This window comes from Balaenoptera physalus, assembly GCF_965194825.1.
Source record: "Balaenoptera physalus genome assembly, chromosome: 1".
In the NCBI taxonomy this organism is placed as follows: domain Eukaryota; kingdom Metazoa; phylum Chordata; class Mammalia; order Artiodactyla; family Balaenopteridae; genus Balaenoptera; species Balaenoptera physalus.
Window position 1 is genome coordinate 82,001,576 of NC_138882.1, and position 17,383 is coordinate 82,018,958.

The 17,383-nt window shown below is 44.9% G+C and overlaps 1 protein-coding gene across 11 annotated transcripts in view; it reads left to right on the plus strand.

The window, feature by feature from the left end:
• ARHGEF11 (Rho guanine nucleotide exchange factor 11) overlaps positions 1-17,383 on the plus strand; it is a 111,691-nt gene that overhangs the window by 63,731 nt on the left and 30,577 nt on the right. For 10 of the 11 annotated variants that reach the window (XM_082421085.1, XM_082421086.1, XM_082421081.1 and 7 more), the window contains 9 exons: positions 227-325; positions 3,818-3,867; positions 4,207-4,264; positions 4,837-5,015; positions 5,860-5,931; positions 11,296-11,415; positions 13,095-13,140; positions 13,751-13,827; positions 15,322-15,459. In XM_082421085.1, the coding sequence (XP_082277211.1) occupies positions 227-325; positions 3,818-3,867; positions 4,207-4,264; positions 4,837-5,015; positions 5,860-5,931; positions 11,296-11,415; positions 13,095-13,140; positions 13,751-13,827; positions 15,322-15,459 (839 nt within the window). The remainder of the gene's footprint in view (positions 1-226; positions 326-3,817; positions 3,868-4,206; positions 4,265-4,836; positions 5,016-5,859; positions 5,932-11,295; positions 11,416-13,094; positions 13,141-13,750; positions 13,828-15,321; positions 15,460-17,383) is intronic. The other variant, XM_082421089.1, reaches the window with a different exon arrangement.

A 17,383-nucleotide genomic window follows, 5' to 3' on the forward strand; every position in this document is an offset into this window, starting at 1 on the left:
TTTCTTGTATAGAATACAGAGTAGGTGACAGGGTTTTGTCGATCACTGAGGAAGGCAGGCATTGCAATAGTGTGTGTGGGCAGGAAAAGTCTGGGGAATCTGGAAAGGCTTTCTGGAGGAAGAAACACACTGGGACTTCCCTGGGTTGGTCTTGGCTTGTGTGCACTAACTTTCTGATGATGGTTCCTACCGAACTCCCTTCTTTCTCCTCCTTGCCTCTCACCAGGTCTCGTTCAACGCTGTGTCATCATCCAAAAGGACCAGCATGGCTTCGGCTTCACAGTCAGCGGGGATCGCATTGTTCTGGTGCAGTCTGTGCGGCCTGGTGAGTGTTAGGTCCCTGCTACCTGCAGTGTACAGTTCTTACAAAGCCACCATGTATGTGACAGTGCCATAGGACTTGGAGAACTTGCATGTGCTTTCTCTGGAGACCTGGGCATCCTGGGGCATGAATGATTCATTCTAGAACTGGTTCCCCAGGGGCATCTGGGGAAGTCTCCACAATGCCAAGCTTCCAGGCAGAATTTCTAGGGATCACACTCCAGGCTTGTTTCCCCTGTTGGAAGTGTGAAAATGGCAGAATAGCCTTCAGGTCATCAGGCAGGTGCCTGATTGCCCTCCAGGGGAGCTCCTCGTCCTGGGTTGGAAGATGCCGTGGAGAAATCGAAGACCCGCTTTCTTCTTTCTCACCTTCACATGACCTTGCTCCGTGCACGAATGGTCACTGTGCTGCAGCAGTTCACAGTTGAGACAGGCACACTGGTCTAAATGTATTTGCAGATATATTAACACTAAGTAATAAATGACCTAAAGATGTGTGTTGGACAGTACGTGGGAGGAAAGGGTGTTTGTAAGTTTGTATTTGGGTAGTTGGTGGTTCGAAGCTAAGTATTTCCCTTCTGATCAGTTTAGGAAGCCTCCTTAGAATAAAATAGGATTTCAGGAGTAGTTTGAAAGATGGCCGTGGAAAACACATTGGCAGGGTAGAAATTTGGTGGGAAGGGAATAGAGAGTGGGAGGGCATTATAAGCAAATCGATCAAGTAACCAGTGATGTGTGAAAAAGCTTCAGATATTTCAAAGCACTGTCATATGTCAGGTGGTAGAATCATTGTTGTTAAGTGACCCAAACTGAAGAAGATGATCAGGAAGGAGATGGGAGTAGGGGAGAGTATGAAGCAAGTATCCCTAACACAAGCAAGTATCCGTAACAGGAGTGAACTTTAGTGTAGCAAATGGGATTGGGCCTGGCAACCTGGCGCAACATAGGCTTGAAGAAGCGTACAAGGAAAGGGGTAGGGGGCAGGCCAGCATTTTCCCACTAAGTACAGTGCAAAATGGGAAGGAAATATACTTACATAATTTGGGAGAAATATTTGGGATTTATTTAATGGGAAAAGTGAAAAGAGAATTTCAAATTTATGACCAAAATGAGGTATGTGGATCATACAAGGATATAAATAATTATAGCTCCTTATGTTTGGTAGTTAACTTTTGTCAGTGAGAGGTTTGTTTTTCATATCCTGGGGTAGAGCTCTGAAAAGATACTTTTATTCTTTGCTTCCATATTCTCTCAAGCTTCCTGGACTAGGGTGAGACAGAGCAAGTGGGACTGCCAGTAACTTGTACTTTGCCTCTATGGTCTCTTTGATATAGAAAGTACGGGGATCCCCTCCAGTGAAGTGTGAGTTCAGCACTCTTCCAATTTTTCCTCCTCTCAGACCTGGAGAGGAAAGAACAAAAGGATGGCTTGCAGTAAAATATGAGTTTTGGAAAATCTAAGTATATATGTGTATTTCGGGCAGGAGAGGGGAAGAGACTTCACTTGGATTGGCATTGAAATCACAAGAGTAACAAAGCAGTTGTTGCCTTTTCCAGATTTTAGGCTTCTCAGTTCACTGTTTCTCAAAGTGTAGTCTGTGTTCTGCCTACGTCGGAATCACCTAGGCCCTTAGGATGATTGAAATCCTCATTCCGGGGCCCAGTCCCAGAAGTACTGAATCACTTGCTAGCAGGGAGGTCAAGGAATACGCTTTTTAACAAATTTTCCTGGTGAGTCTCATGCTTACTGAAGTTTAGAACTTCTGCTCTAATTCCTTTACTCTGAAAAGTTTAATTTCTTTTAATCCCTAAGTTATTAGAAGTCACCTCACATGTTTCATACATTCAGGCAAAATAGCTCTTTCCTCTCCACCTTTAGTTTCTAGATGACAGTGTAAAAGAGAGTTTTCAAGCTACTTGCAAGTACTTTTCCATAATAGCACACTTTAGGTGAGGGTAGTCTGGGTCCCAGTACTGAAAAGCCAAATTGGAATGTAGTCATCACTGTAATTTCTCTTTTCAGACTAGAAACATCTAGATGTGCTTTGTCGGAGTTTTGTTTTGATAAGATGAATGCAACTTACAGATTTAAGGATCATCTTGGGGCAGATTTACAGGAAACATAATTTTTATGCTTCTCATGAACTTCTTTCTTTCTTTTTTTTTTAATAAGCTTTCTGAGTGAACATATTTTATTTATTTATTTATTTATTTATTTGGCTGCGTTGGGTCTTAGTTGCGTTACGCGGGAACTTTCATTGCAGCTCGCAGGCTCTTCGTTGTGGCACACAGGCTTCTCTCTAGTTGTGACGTGCAGGCTCCAGACCACGCAGGCTCAGTAGTTGCAGTGCACAGGCTCAGTAGATGAGGCATGCGGGCTCAGTAGTTGTGGCACGTGGGCTGTCTAGTTGAGGCATGCGGGCTCAGTAGTTGTGGCACGTGGACTCTCTAGTTGAGGCACTTGGGCTCGGTAGTTGTGGTGCGTGGGCTTAGTTGCCCCGCGGCATGTGGGATCTTAATTCCCCACCCAGGGATCGAACCCGAGTCCCCTGCATTGGAAGGTGGATTCTTTACCACTGGACCCCCAGGGGAGTCCCTCATGAACTTATCTCATCATTAGTGTTTCTTATGCTTCCTGGGTATAACTTAAACTAGGACTCTAACTTATTTAAAACTGCATTTGGCCTTCCATATCCGCGAGTTTTGCATCTGAGAATTCTGCATCCATGGATTCAACCAACTGCAGATTGAAATTTCCATCTGCAGTTGGTTGAATCCACAGATGCGAAACCTGCAGGTTTGTACTACTCCATTTTAAGTAAGGGACTTGAACATCTGCAGATTTTGATATCTGTGGGAGGTACTAGAACTGATCCCCGGTGGATACCGAGGGACGACTGTACGTGGTGATCAAAACCACTGCAGCTCCAGAACAATTTTTTAACAGAAAATAAAGCAGTGATCATTATCATCCTTAATGCTAGGAACCCCCATAATATCCTTGTGAACCTCTCAGGGCTTAGGGACCACGGTTTGAAAACGCTTGTTGTAATCCTTTTCTCATATTCCTCTTAAAAATGATTATTACTTCAGCAATTATTTAATACAGTGAACTCGTTCTTCCCACTGGATAATAGAAATAACTCTTATTTGACCTTGGAACACATCTAGACACATTCAAATAAAGCACACATTACTCTCCCCAGAGCATGGCCCTGCCTCTCTGCCGCCTTGGCCTGGCTCTCAGGAGAAGTCTGGCTTCTGAGCCAGGTGGAGGAAAGAGCAAGAGATGTGTCCTTATGCAGTCCAGTCCAGCTCAAAGGTAGTTGTGTCACTGGAGCAGAATAGGATGTACACCCAGCATTTGAGGCACTTAACACAGAGAGGTGAGAAGAGGTTTGAGGGGGAAGGTGATCTGACAGGGTCGTTGGTGTAGATTCAGCCACCTCTGGAAAGGTCGTGGGGCTCTGCTGACCAGGCCTTCTCCTTCCTCACAGGAGGCGCAGCCATGAAAGCCGGTGTGAAAGAGGGCGACCGGATCATCAAAGTGAGTGACCTTCCCTCTCCGCCCCCAGAGGAGGGGGTGCAGCGTCACTTCTGGCCTTGGCCATCCTCCACACTTCCGTTTTCGTACCAGCTGTCATCAGCCACTGAGTAGGGGGGTGGTACCATGAGAGTGAGTAGTATAATGTGACAGAGACTGGGGAGTAAGATAGCTGGGTTCCATATTCTAGGCCCTTCTTGACTCTGACCAAGCTTCTGTAATGTTTTACTATGCTAGAGAGCATTGATAAATGGCTCCCTAAAGGAGCGGCGATTGACCTAGGAGAAGGATCCCCTGGGCTTCCACTGCCATTACTCAATAATGTCGTTTGTCCCCCAACAGGTGAACGGCACCATGGTGACCAATAGCTCACATCTGGAAGTGGTGAAGCTTATCAAATGTGAGTTGGGGAGAGCTGACAATGAAAGAAATTAGGAGATCAGATGGGGCACGGGTGGAAGCAGGCCTGTTGCCCCAGGAGGCTTCCTTTGTAGATGTGCGAGGCAGCCGAGTCTTTCTTCTTGGCCTGATCATTGTAGACTACCACAGTTCCCCACTGTCATTTCAAGTGGAGACACTATTAGTCTCTCATCTGACATCTTTATTTTTCCACCCATCTTTGCCCTACGTTTTAGATCATATTCTACTAAGACCAGGTCTCATTCAGATACCGCTCACTCCTCTCTCCCAGTCCCAGGAAACAAGGGACTGGGCAGGCAGGTCCCAGATAGTTACGGGTGGGATTTTGGTTGAGGTCTCTGCATGAGGAAAGGGAAGGAAGGGATACTTGTGTTGATGCAGGATGGAAGGACAGAAATTAGAGAACAGGTGGGGCATTAAAAGTAAGGAGAACTTTACCTGCAGAACTATAAGCTTAATGGAAGGAGAAGGGAGAACCCCCTCCTTTGTACCTTGAATGTCTGCTGTTGAGAACAATACCACTTGAGCAAGCCTCTCTTTGCCTTCCTCCAGCTGGTGCCTATGTTGCACTGACCCTCCTGGGCTCTTCACCCTCGTCCATTGGTGTCTCTGGGCCCCAGCAGGACCCAGTCCCAGCAGGAGCTCCCCGAGTCACCCCTGTGATCCCACCACCACCACCCCCTCCACCTCTGCCACCTCCACAGCGCATCACAGGACCCAAACCTCTGCAGGTAATGGTCCTCCTACTCCTCTCCTCATTCTGGTGCCCCTTTGAAGAGCTCCCCATTGGAATGAAAGCAGGTTAAATCAAATGGCAGGCTGGCAGGAAGAGACAAGCCAGAGAGCTGTATGAAGGCCATCAAAAAGTGGAGCAAGAGGGAGCTGCATTAAAGGGGTGTTCCATGCCTTAGTGTCCTCTTTGCATGTAAGCGCATATGCAGTTTATCAGCTAGCAGCATGCCGTGTGTTTGCTATGTGTGTGCAAGACGCTAAGGAGGCCCTCTGAGAGTTCTCCCCCCATCGGGGAGGAGGTGCACACCTCCAGACCTGGTCAGAGGCATCGGTAAAGACTGTTGCCAGTCACTGTTACAAGGGTATGGAATAAGTCAAGGAGCAGGGGAAAAGGCTTCCTGGGGAAAAAGGCTGCTTGGAGGAATGAAATATGGAGCCTAGTCTGTAGGGGAGAGAGTCAGGAAAGGACGAGAATAGTAGGGAGAGAACCCAAGGGCCAGGATAACCTGTGTGAGGAGTTAAAAGAGGACAGGAGGCAGATAGGAATAGGGAACAGGATTTTCTGGTTGGAAAGAAGACCGAGCAGCAAGTCCTGGGAGACTTCAGAGAGCAATTGATACCAGATGTGATTACAGCCAGGGTTTCTAGGAAATTAGGAATGAAATCAAAATCAGATTTTATGTTTACTGAATTTCAGTGAGATACTGAGTGTTACACAAAACATTCTTACGAACCGGGCTCTACTCTCATAGCCTTCCTCGACCAGGAGTCAGCTGGTAGACGAGAATAAAAGCTATCGATCTGGTCCCCAACTCTCACTGCTGTCATATTTTCCATTCTTAGGATCCTGAATTTCAAAAACATGCCACCCAGATCCTTAGGAATATGCTGAGGCAGGAGGAAAAAGAGTTACAGGTAAGGTCGCTGCTGAGGGTAGACTGGCCATTGCCTTAATGAAATACTACTTTATCAGAACAATCTGCCAATGTGTACAACTTAATTTGCAGGCCATATCCTATCACAGTAAAACCTTAAAAAGTCAAACTTCAGAACTACTAAAGAATTGTCATAGGCCGGTGGAATTTCTTAAAGCAGAATGTGATGGATAGAGTGAATAGGGTAATAGAGCTTATGGTAATAGATTAGAATGGTGACTATGTAGAGAAAATACAAACAAGTGATGAGACAGGTAGAATAAAATGAGGGAACATGAGAACTGAGGCAAATCAGTTGGAATTGATCTTAGAGGTTCTGGGAAGGGAAGGATAAGAGGGAAGGAAGGTGGAGGTGGGGGGTGAATGCCGGGCCAGGCTGATGGAGAAGGGGATGCAGAGAGATTTCCAGGCCTGGGGAATGATGCACAGGGAGAACAGGAAGAAGATTAATTTGGCTGGACGGGAATAACCAGATTCCTATAATAGCCATGGCTTACAATGGGCTCCTTGCCCCTTCATTTGAATTCAACAAATTTCTAAGTTCCCACTGTATGTAAAGCATTGCTTTAGTTCCTACGGTATACAGAGATTAAAACGATTAGACAGTTCTTGCCCTCAACATGTTTACAGTCTCATGGGGAAAATTCATATTACGGTAAGAGAGTGGGAGGAACAAAGAGCTTGCAATAAGAGAACAAAGAAGAGAGCAGTTAATTAATAATGGGAAATGTGAGGGAAACTTCACTGAGAAGATTGTATTTCAGCTGGGCCTTGAAGGATAGGGCTTCAGTAGGCAAAAGAGATGGAGAAGAGAATGCTGGTAAATGGACAGCATAGGTCAAAGGCACCAAGACATGAAAATATACTCATTTATTTAACAAACATTGAGTTCCTGCTGTGTGCTAGGTACTGTGTGTGTACTGCAGTGGAGGCATGGGCCAGTGCTAGGGACAAAGGTTAGAATGGTTATAAAGATAAGTGAGAGATGAATCTTTCCTTTAAGGAGTTTATAATCCAGTAGAATATCAATGAATGAATGAAGATAAAGTTATACTGCACTATAATAAGTGCTGATACTTACATTTTGATGCAAGTCATAGAATAATCAAGATAGTGTGGTACTGGTATAAAGATAGACCTATAAATCAGTAGAATAGAATTCAGAGTCCAGAGATTAATCCATACATCTATGGTCAGTTGGTTTGTTTTTGACAGTGTCAAGATAGTTCAGTGGAGAAAGAATGGTCTTTTCAACAAATGGTTCTGGGACAACAGGATATCTATATGCAAAGAATGAATTTGAACTCTTACCTCACACAATAAACAAAATTTAACTCAAAATGGATCAAAGACTTAAATGTAAGAGCTAAAACTATTTTTAAAAACTATAAAACTCTTAGAAGAAAACATAGGTATAAATCTTTATGACCTTGGATGAGGCAGTAGTTTCTAGGCTGTGACACCAAAAGCATAAACAACCCCCCAAAAAAGATAAATTAGACTTCATCAAAATTAAAAACTTTTATCCATCAAAGGACACTATCAAGAAAGTAAAAAGACAACCACAGAATAGGAGAAAATATTTGCAGCACATATATCTGATAAGGGTCTAGTACCAGAATATGTAATAGACGCTTAAAACTCAACCCAATTTAAAAGTTAGCAGAGAATTTGAATACACAGTCCAATAAAGAAGACATACAAATGGCCAATAAGCACATGAAAAGATGCTTAATATCATTAGTCACTAGGGAGAGGCTAACCAGAACTAGGAGATACCACTGCACACGCACTAGGATGGCTAGAGCCAAAATAACAGTTATTGGTGAGCATGTGGAGAAATTGGAGAAATGTTTGTTTATATTTTGTCTACATATCCGCTATCCTAATCTACTCCCACCGTTGATGGGAGTAGTAATCTACTCCCACCGTAGTGCAGCCAGTTTGGCAGTTCTTCAAAATATTAAACGTACGATCTGTCAATTCCACACCTAAGTATATACCCAAGAGAGTTCAAAGCATAAAACCTGTACATAAACATTCATAATAGCATTGATTAATTGCATAATGGCCAAAAAGTGGAAACAACCCAAATTCCCATTAACTGATGAGTAGATAAACAAAATGTGTTGTATCCATAAAATGGGATATTATTCAGCCATAAAAAGGAATGAAGTACTGATACATGCTTTAACATGGAAGAACCCTGAAAACAGACTAAGTGAAAGAAGCCAGACACAAAAGGCCACATATTGTATGATTCCATTTGTGTGGAAGTCCAGAATAGGTAAATCCATAAAAACAGAAAGTAAATTAGTGGTTGCCAGGAGGTAGAGGAAGGGGAAATTGGTAGTGACTGCTTTCTTGTTGGGTTGATAGAAATGTTCTGGAATTACATAGTGGAGATGTTTGTACAACTCTGTGAATATACTAAAAACCACTGAATTGTATACTTTTTTTTTTTAATATTTATTTATTTTCTTTATTTTTTTGGCTACGTCGGGTCTTAGTTGCAGCCTGCGGGATCTTTTTCGTTGTCGTGCTTCGGCTCTTGGTTGTGGTGCGCGGGCTTAGTCGCCCCGTGGCATGTGGGATCTTAGTTCCCCGACCAGGGATCGAACCCGAGTCCCCTGCATTGGAAGGCGGATTCTTTACCACTGGACCACCAGGGAAGTCCCCTAAATTGTATACTTTAAAATGGTGAAGTTTATGTTATGTGAATTATATGTCGATAATAATTTTTAAACTATTTTTTAAATGCCATTAAAGCCCAAAAGAAGGAATAATTAATTATGCAGTGGTCAGAGAAGGCTTCATGAGATGACATTCCAGTTGGGTTCAGTCTCTTTCACTCTGGAATGTGCTTTGGGCCTTCAGTACCATGATGAGCTTGAAGTTTATTCTGAAAGCAGTGGGAATTGATCAAAGGATTTGAGTAGGGGAGTGATCATATCTTCAAATCAGTTTTCTTTAGAAAAGTTTGTTAAGTGGATTGACACATAAGGAAACTATCTCGGAGGCTGTTGCAGTAGATAAGAAATGATGACCGATTTAACAAGAACAGCAGGAGTAAGAACAGAAGGAGGGATGGCAACGTGAGGTATTGAATTCCCTCCATTCCCTGGCGGTCCAGTGGTTAGGACTCTGCGCCCCCACTGCAGGGGGCACGGGTTCAATCCCTGGTCGAGGAATTAAGATCCCTCATGCCACTCGGCGTGGCCAAAAGAAAAAAGAACAGAAAGAGGGATGGCAATGGGAGACATCTCAGGGGTCAGATCAGTAGAACTTATCAACTGGAAGAGGGAGGTAAAGAAGAAGAAAGAAAAGATAGCCCCAAGTTTGTGTGCCTACATAGACAGTGATACCATTGATGGAGTGAGACGGAAGAGAGGAACAGGGTTTAGGGGAAAGGAATGAAGGTAATCTTTGGATGTACTGAGTTTAAGCACCCATGGGAGGTTCAGATAAAAAGATCATCCACCAGGCACATGGAGATAACAAGGATGAACCTCAGGAGAAGAGATTGGGTTGAAATAGAGATTCGGGTGGCCTCAGCATACGGGTGGTAGTTGCAGTTGGGGCCTAGACGGTATCACCTAGGGCACCACTGCAGAAAAGAGGAGAGAGCTGAGGGCGGAATTTCGGAACATCTGTGCTTCTGTAGCACACCGCACCAACCTCTAACATCACACCAGTTGCTGTTGTATTTGTATTTTAATTATTTATTTGTCCTCCTCTATTGGACTAAGTTCCTTAAAGGCCAGGACCATGCCTACATTTGCATATTCCTCCTGCACAGTTGGCACAGGGCCTGGTGTGTATCAGCTCTCTATAAATGTTTGCGGGGCTGAAGGCTCACCTAGATTTAAGAGAGGAGGAAGGGGTAAAGCTATGGTTGGGGAGAGGGGTGTGAGGTGACCCAAGACAGTGTCGAGTTAAGAAGTCAAAAGAGGATAGCATTTGGAGGAGGTGGGTGTTTAAAGACGTCTGGAGAGATGAGGACTAAGAAGAGACCATTGGATTCAGCCGTTGGGTCATTTCGCCTTTGGAAGAGCGAGGTGATGAGGGGACCTAGGCTGTGTATGCTGAAGAGTGACCGGAAGGCTAAGAAGTCTGGGCTCTACATAGAGACTCCTGTTTGGAAACATGTGGCTGTGAAAGGGAGGAGAAAAGACTGAGGCGGTAGCTTGAAGAATAATCAGACTTGATGGAAAAGGTTTTGTTGTAGTGGCTTGTTTTTGTTTTAAGACAGGAAACAAGCATTTTTGTAGGATGAGGGAAAGGAGCCATTGGAAAGAGGAGACTTTGGAGATATGTGAACGATGCCCAGGAGGAGCCCGAGGCAGCTGGAGGCACTAACCTTGTGGAAGATTTAGACAGAGTTTCTATTCTGAGGCAGCGGGAAAGGGTGGCTGCAGATGCCTTGAAATGGAGTAAAGTTGGGAAAGTTCTTACCAGCCGATACCATCTGCAGAGACTAAGAGGAGGGTTGGGGGCTTGAGAGGCATGGAGAAGATGAGACAGCAAGTATGGCCCCAGACGATCTTGGAGAAAATGTGCACCCGACGTCTTTATTTAACTATTTAACCCGCCAATTTCACTGAGCATTTCATTTGGTAGTAAAATAATAATAGCTGCCATGTATTCAGTCAAGTAATTATGCCCCAGACATTCTGCTCAGCACTTTCCATACATAATCTCATTCAGAACGTACAGCCATCCCCAGAGGCAGGTACCGTCATCTCCATTTGATCCATGAGGACGTACTAAAGCTTGCCCAAGCCTACACAGCTAGTAAGCCAGAATTCAGAGCCAGGCCTCCCTGACTGCAAAGCCCAAGCTCTAAACACACATGCTGTGCTCTGCCGTATGCTGGGAGGATGCTAGATAAGTCTCAGAGTGGTTCCCAGCCACAGGGCTCGGGGACGGGGGTGCTTCTTCCTCTCATCTCCTGTGGTTCTCACTGTGTGTATGTTTCCTCCTTAGCACTTTTTTGTGTGTGCTGGTCTGGCCAGTCACTTATATATCTAACCCTTCAGCAGCAGTCAAGGAAGACCTCATTTAGCAAGTAGGCCTTAAGAACAGGTCAGATTAGGACGGGCCTTTGTGTCATGCCTTCTTTCTCTAGTTGCCTCGTGTTCTTTTTCTCACTGTTTATACCTCTTTCTGCTCCTGAGTGATGGTGAAATAACATGTATCTCCTAGGAGGCAGAGATCTCCTTTCTCTCCTCTTTGTTTTGGGATAACTGCCTACTCTCCCCACTGGTGAGTCGTCCATTCTCTACTAACCACTCCTCTGCCTTTTCCCTTCCTTGTCCTCCTCGCCCCCCACCCCGCCCCCCAGCGTATCTGTGAGGTGTATAGCCGGAACCCCGGCAGCCTGCTGGAAGAGCAGATCGAAGGCGCCCGGCGGCGAGTCACTCAGTTACAGCTGAAGATCCAGCAGGAGACTGGTGGCTTAGTGGTGAGTGATGGTAGGCTTAGCTCTAGGAAGGGCACGTGCAGGTGGACGGAGGGGAGAATGAGGGAGAAATCTGGGACAGAGGCTTAACGAGTCATACAGGACCGCAGGGCTGAGCTAGTGAGTGTTTAGTGTCTTCCAGAGAAACAGAGGTCAGCAGTTCTTTATATAGCACCATAGAGACTGAGCACTGTCCTGACACTTGGGTCCCATAAAAAGCAATAGCCTGTTTCTTGCCCTCCAGCAGCTTACAGTTGCAATAGAAAGAAATAAATATGCAATAAATCAGACTGTTGGCTTTAATCCTAACTATCCATCCCCTTCTGGGTAGTTTCCTCATAGCTGATGTATATTCCGACACTAATTTTACTCAGTATTCATCTGGTAGCTTTTCCCATCACCTCTCCCTCCAGTAATGGGTCTTCTCAAAGAAATACGAGCACTTTTAAAAGTCAGCCTAAGTAAAGGATCCCCAGTCAGTTGAGAGGGATCTGTAGCAGTCCTAACCACACTTTGTGGGAAATCCCAGAGAGGAGGCACTTCCTTATCTGTTCTAGTCAGGGAGTTGAGTATTAATTAGTGTCTTACTTCTCTCCATCAGGCCTTAATTCTTTGGGTAAATAAGTAACTCTCCAAAAACTTTAAGATCTCCAAGAATAATATTTGCCAAAGCCAATAGAAATTATTTGAGGATTATCTACTTTCTTTTTCAGAACATCCAGATCAAAAAAGTCTGGGAAGCACAGGCTAATCCAATTTAAACTTTTATTTTCTGAAGGCCTTCTCAGTGTCACATGGTTGATAGGAGCTCAGGTTCAGGACTTAGACCATCTGGATTCACCTCCCAGCTATAGTGCCCACCAGCTTTAAGACTCTTGGGCAAGCGACTTAATCCCCGGGAGCCTTGGTGTCCTCATTTATGAAATGGAGCTACGGCAGGATCTGCCTAATAGTGGTATTGTCAGAATTAAAGGATGCCCTCAGCACGGGGCCAGTGCATGTTTGCTGCTGCGGCTGCCTCTGCGCTCGTGTGCTCTGTAAGCGGTTGAGTCTGAAACATTCAGCTTGGAATCTAGGGATCTGAGCGCCAACCCTGGCTTTATAGTTTACCTGCTGTGTACCTTGGGCAAGTTACTTAAAATCTCTGGGCTTCTGTTTCCTCATTTATAACATGGGAGTACTATACCTGCCTCAGAGTTGTTGAAAAACTCAATGAGATATAGACAAGATTGCATCATAAACAGTAAAGCACTAGCAACATAATTCCCTCCACAAATGGCTGGTCAGCCCCAGTCCAGCGCCTGTCAGTCTTCAAAGATCTTTAGAGGCAGAGCTTTCCATCTGCTAGAGCTTTTCATGCTCCTTGATAGTTTGGAAGTTCTTTCTGTGTCCAGCCCAACTAAGGCAATAGACGCTTTGAGGTCCAGGGTGAGAAATCAAGTTTTTAGAATTTTACTAATAGTAAAGCTCCCTTTTCACCATTAGGGGTCACCATTCTCCTCAAACTGTACAAATGAAGCAATACCTCTTCCAAAGGGGCATTTTTCAGGCAATGAAGAAGAAGAGGCCGCTAATTGTAAGCAGATGTTATCTGCTGAGACTGAGGGAAGGGTTGATTGGAGGAAAACAGTAGGGGGAGAGGTTCACAGCATTTGTCCACCCTCCGGACCTTTCTTTTTTAGGACATACTTCCACTATACGGTGACACCAGCCAGAGATCATCAGAAGGTGAGTCCCCTCAGCACGCCTTTTTTCTCTGGCACATCTCTAGTCTACATTTCTTATCTATTCTGTTGTCCCCTCCCTTTGGGGCAGATTCACGGGGGAAAAATATAGTCCCTGCCTCTGAGAAATAGAATAATGAGAGAAAGCAGTACCAGTGACAGGGAACTTGGATACAACTTATTCAGTAGAAATGAGTGTATAACCAGTAGCCCTGGATAGATAAGTGCCAGGGAGATACTAGAACGATGGTGGTCCAGACAACAGCGTGCCTACCAGCACCTAGCAGCTAGGAGCTCAAGAGATGCTGTCATGAGAGGAAATGGATGGGAACCAGAAGAGGGTTGGGATGAGCTGAAGGGTAGCACTCGTTGCAAGGTAGAGCTATGGAGGATTATTTTAGGAGGTGACACTGCCTGGGCTCAGGTGTACGGGTAGGTAAAAGCTAGGTGTAGAGGTTCTCAGGGAGTCGTGTAAGAGAGCTGAAGGGAAACTGGGAAAGAAAGGCAGGTGGCAGCTTCGCCCTCCTGCCCTGGGCGCAGGTTCCCAGAATAAAGGCCCTTCTTTCCCCCAGGCCACAGCTCCTTCCTTACTGTGTAAACTCTTTTCTTCTCAGGCCGACTCTCTCTGGATTCCCAGGAGGGGGACAGTGGCTTGGACTCTGGCACAGAGCGCTTTCCTTCCCTCGGCGAGGTGAGTGCCAAAGCGGGGGGAGACCCTTTTAAAACCATACATTCGGTTTTCCTTCTCTGAACACCTAAAGGTTCTATGCTCACTGCTTACACCAAGGCCTCTGGCCTATCATCTGTGGCCCTCTGGTATAGTTCCAGTTCCAAGGGTTTTAGTCATTCTGCTCTGGGTTCCAAAAAAAGGGGGTTCAAATGCATCCTACACGCAAGATCAGCAAATCTGGCTTCTATTTTATCATTGTCAACTCTGTTATATAGAGTCGGGTGGAGAAAGAGGCCATGTCTTTAACTGTAGCAAGCCTTTTTTGAATGTAAGGGAGCAGAGACGAAAATTCTCTAAAACAGTGACTGGACCAAAAACGCATTGCCACCTGGCTGCGAATAACACCGTCTTAGAGTAATACAATGAACCTGGCCTAATCGGAGGTGGCAGCCTCTCTTTCTTTGTCACAGATCTTTCTGTACTTGAACAGCTTATCTTTTCTGGAGTGGTCAGAAGAACTTCAGGCTTTGGCTTTAAAGGTTGTCTTCTAGGTGTTCTCAGTCTGGATATATTAATTGCAAATATAAACTTGCAATATAAAAATACGAGTGAATGGAAGAAGTAATAATGGTGTGAGCAAAATATTTACGTAGCCAGCTTAATTAGATATGTGAATAAGTAATTGAAAACATGTTTAAAACCTAATTTTAAATAATAGTTGGAATTTTATTTCTTTACTGCTCCTGTCTATTCATGGGAAGATGATGAATGTACGTGGAAGGATCAGTATGTCGGAAAGACACCAAGAAGGGGGAGGAGGGTCCTAAATAATCCACAGTTGACATTCCCCTGCGGGCTCCACATCTGGAAGCAATGCAGCCTAGTGGGCAGTGGGTTGAGACTGCCCGGGTTGCATCCAGGGAATACCACATTACTAACTATTTGACCTTCAGCAAGTCCCAGAACCTCTCCAAGTCTTAAGTTTCCTTGTGTGAGAAGTGGGAGGAATAATAGTTTCTACCTCAAAGGGCTATTGTGAGCATTAAATGAGGTGATACATAACCAAGGGCTAGTATAATGTCAGGCACAGAGTAAGTACTGGACTTTTATTAGCCAACGAGCAGAGCCCTGAGGGTCTTCTGGATGAGGTTTTTTTTGCTTTTTTTAAAATTTTTGGCTGCGTTTGGGTCTTCGTTGCTGCGTGCAGGCTTTCTCTAGTTGCAGCGAGCGGGGGCTACTCTTCTTTGCGGTGCATGGGCTTCACACTGTCGTGGCTTCTTTTGTTGCGGAGCACAGACTCTAGGCACGCGGACTCAGTAGTTGTGGCTCGTGGGCTCTAGAGTGCAGGCTCAGTAGTTGTGGCGCACGGGCTTAGTTGTTCTGAGGCATGTGGGATCTTCCCAGACCAGGGCTCGAACCCGTGTCCCCTGCATTGGCAGGCGGATTCCTAACCACTGAGCCACCAGGGAAGTCCCTGGACGAGTTTTCTTCTCACAGAATTCTCTGTTCCTCTAGTCATTGGTGAACCGGAACTCAGTACTGTCAGACCCTGGGCTGGACAGTCCTCGAACCTCCCCTGTGATCATGGCCCGTGTGGCCCAGCACCACAGGCGGCAGGGCTCGGATGCACTGGTTCCCCCCAGCAGTGACCAGGTGAGTGATGAGAGCCACCGTGCGCTTTTGCTTTCCCTGTTTTCAGAACTGGGTTACCCATACGTGGCCTTGAACGATCAGACTAAACCCTGTTTTGAGATAGACACTTACTAGAGGACAAATAGTAAAGGAAGAACATGGTATAAATGCATACATGGAAGTAAGGCTGTCTCAGTTTCTGGGTGAAGAGTCAGTGACTGCATCTGTAGGGAAGTGATGTCCAAGGAGCAGATTGCTGGTCTTTCTTTTAATGTCTGTATAGAATGGGAGATAGGTTGGTTCAGCGTTTCTCCAGAGTACTAATTTTCAATCTTCTCTTTCTTTAGCAAAGTCCTTTTCTTGAGCAAAATCTTATTATTTGGTACCCTAATACAGAAAACAAATAAATGCTTAGCTATCTGGGACTTTTCCTGATCAATCTCCCCACCTCAGCCCCCACCTCAGGGGCACTTCCCTGGAGCCCTAAGGTTCTGCAAAACCTGATTTGAAAGCCACTGCTTTCAAGGGTAGAACTAGGTCCAGGGGAGATTTCAGGAAGACAGTTTTTGGCTCCATGCAAAAAGCTTGCAAAGAATCTGAGCTCTCAGACAATGGAATGGGCTGACTTGAGAGCCAGGGAATTGCCTGTCATTGTTCAGCCAGAGGTTAGGTCATTCCTTGTTAGAGACCCTGGCAAGAAAGCTCCGAGTTTTGTAAAGCAGTGTTTCTTAAAATTCATCTGCTACCACCATAATTTTTTTTTTCCATATCCTCATAGCAACTATATAATGTTACTTAATATTTTTCTTTAAGCTAGCTCACTTTTTAAAACTTAAATTTATTTTTAAAGGAAATTTGCCATTATATTAAAACCAACATCATATACCATTTGATGCTCTAGTTCTCCCCATAGGACAGAGTTTAGTTACTTTCAGATCTTGGAGGGGGGAAAGGCAGGGAAGTGGATCTCACATGTATTAAAATGCCTAGTGTACCAGCTGCTGTGCTAGGTCCTTTAGGAACAAATCTCATTTAATTCTTACCGCCAGAAAAGGAGATAGGCATTAGAATCTTCATTCTGTGAGAAAACTGAGGCAGAGAAAGGCTAAGGGACCATTCAAGGACTCAGCTTGCTAATGGCAGCATCAGACTAGAACTTAGTTTTCCTGAGCCCCAGTGCAGGGCTGCCTCCTGTCCTAGATGCTCTTTGATCACCCCTCCCACTCCTCCACCACCACCACCACCACTCCCCCTTAGTAGTGCTACAGGGCCAAGGTCAGGCTGCCAGGCAAGGTCAGGTGCACATGGTGTTCTTAAGGGAGGTTTTCCTTTAGGTGGCTAATAGGAGCAGGTGTAGAGTAATCGGTCTTGGGGTCCTTTTCCTCCTTCTCTGAATTTGTTTCAACTTCTGAAAACTATTTAAGTTGTTATTTTTGAGTGATAAGAGCAAATATAGTATAGTTCCATTTTCTTAATAATAATCTATGTTAGTAAGAGCAAAGGTGGAAACCTGTACTATCCATGAAACTTGCAGCAGCTGGGGGGTGGAATCATAGGGAGTTCAGACTTCGTTATGTAATTCTGCAATGTTTGATTTTCTTATGATAAACATATTCTGCTTTTGCAATCAGAAAAACTGTATGTTTGTAAAGACTTTAAAAAAATAAATCCTCCCGCCCGAACAAGCAAAAACCTAGTGCTTTCAGGTTTCACTAGAGAGCCAAGTAGAGACAGAAGTGATCATCCCACACCCCCTGGGGATCCTGGATCCCAAGGGATTCAGAGACTAGGGTGTTTGTTAGGGGAGAGGAGGATACTCAGGATGTGTCTGAGGAATTCAGGTCCAGTACAACAGGCCTGACTCTGCAGCTTCGAACATGCCATTATAAGTGAGTGCTAGACTCTGATCTCTGAGATGCCTCCTGGGTCTCTCGAGTTCTATACT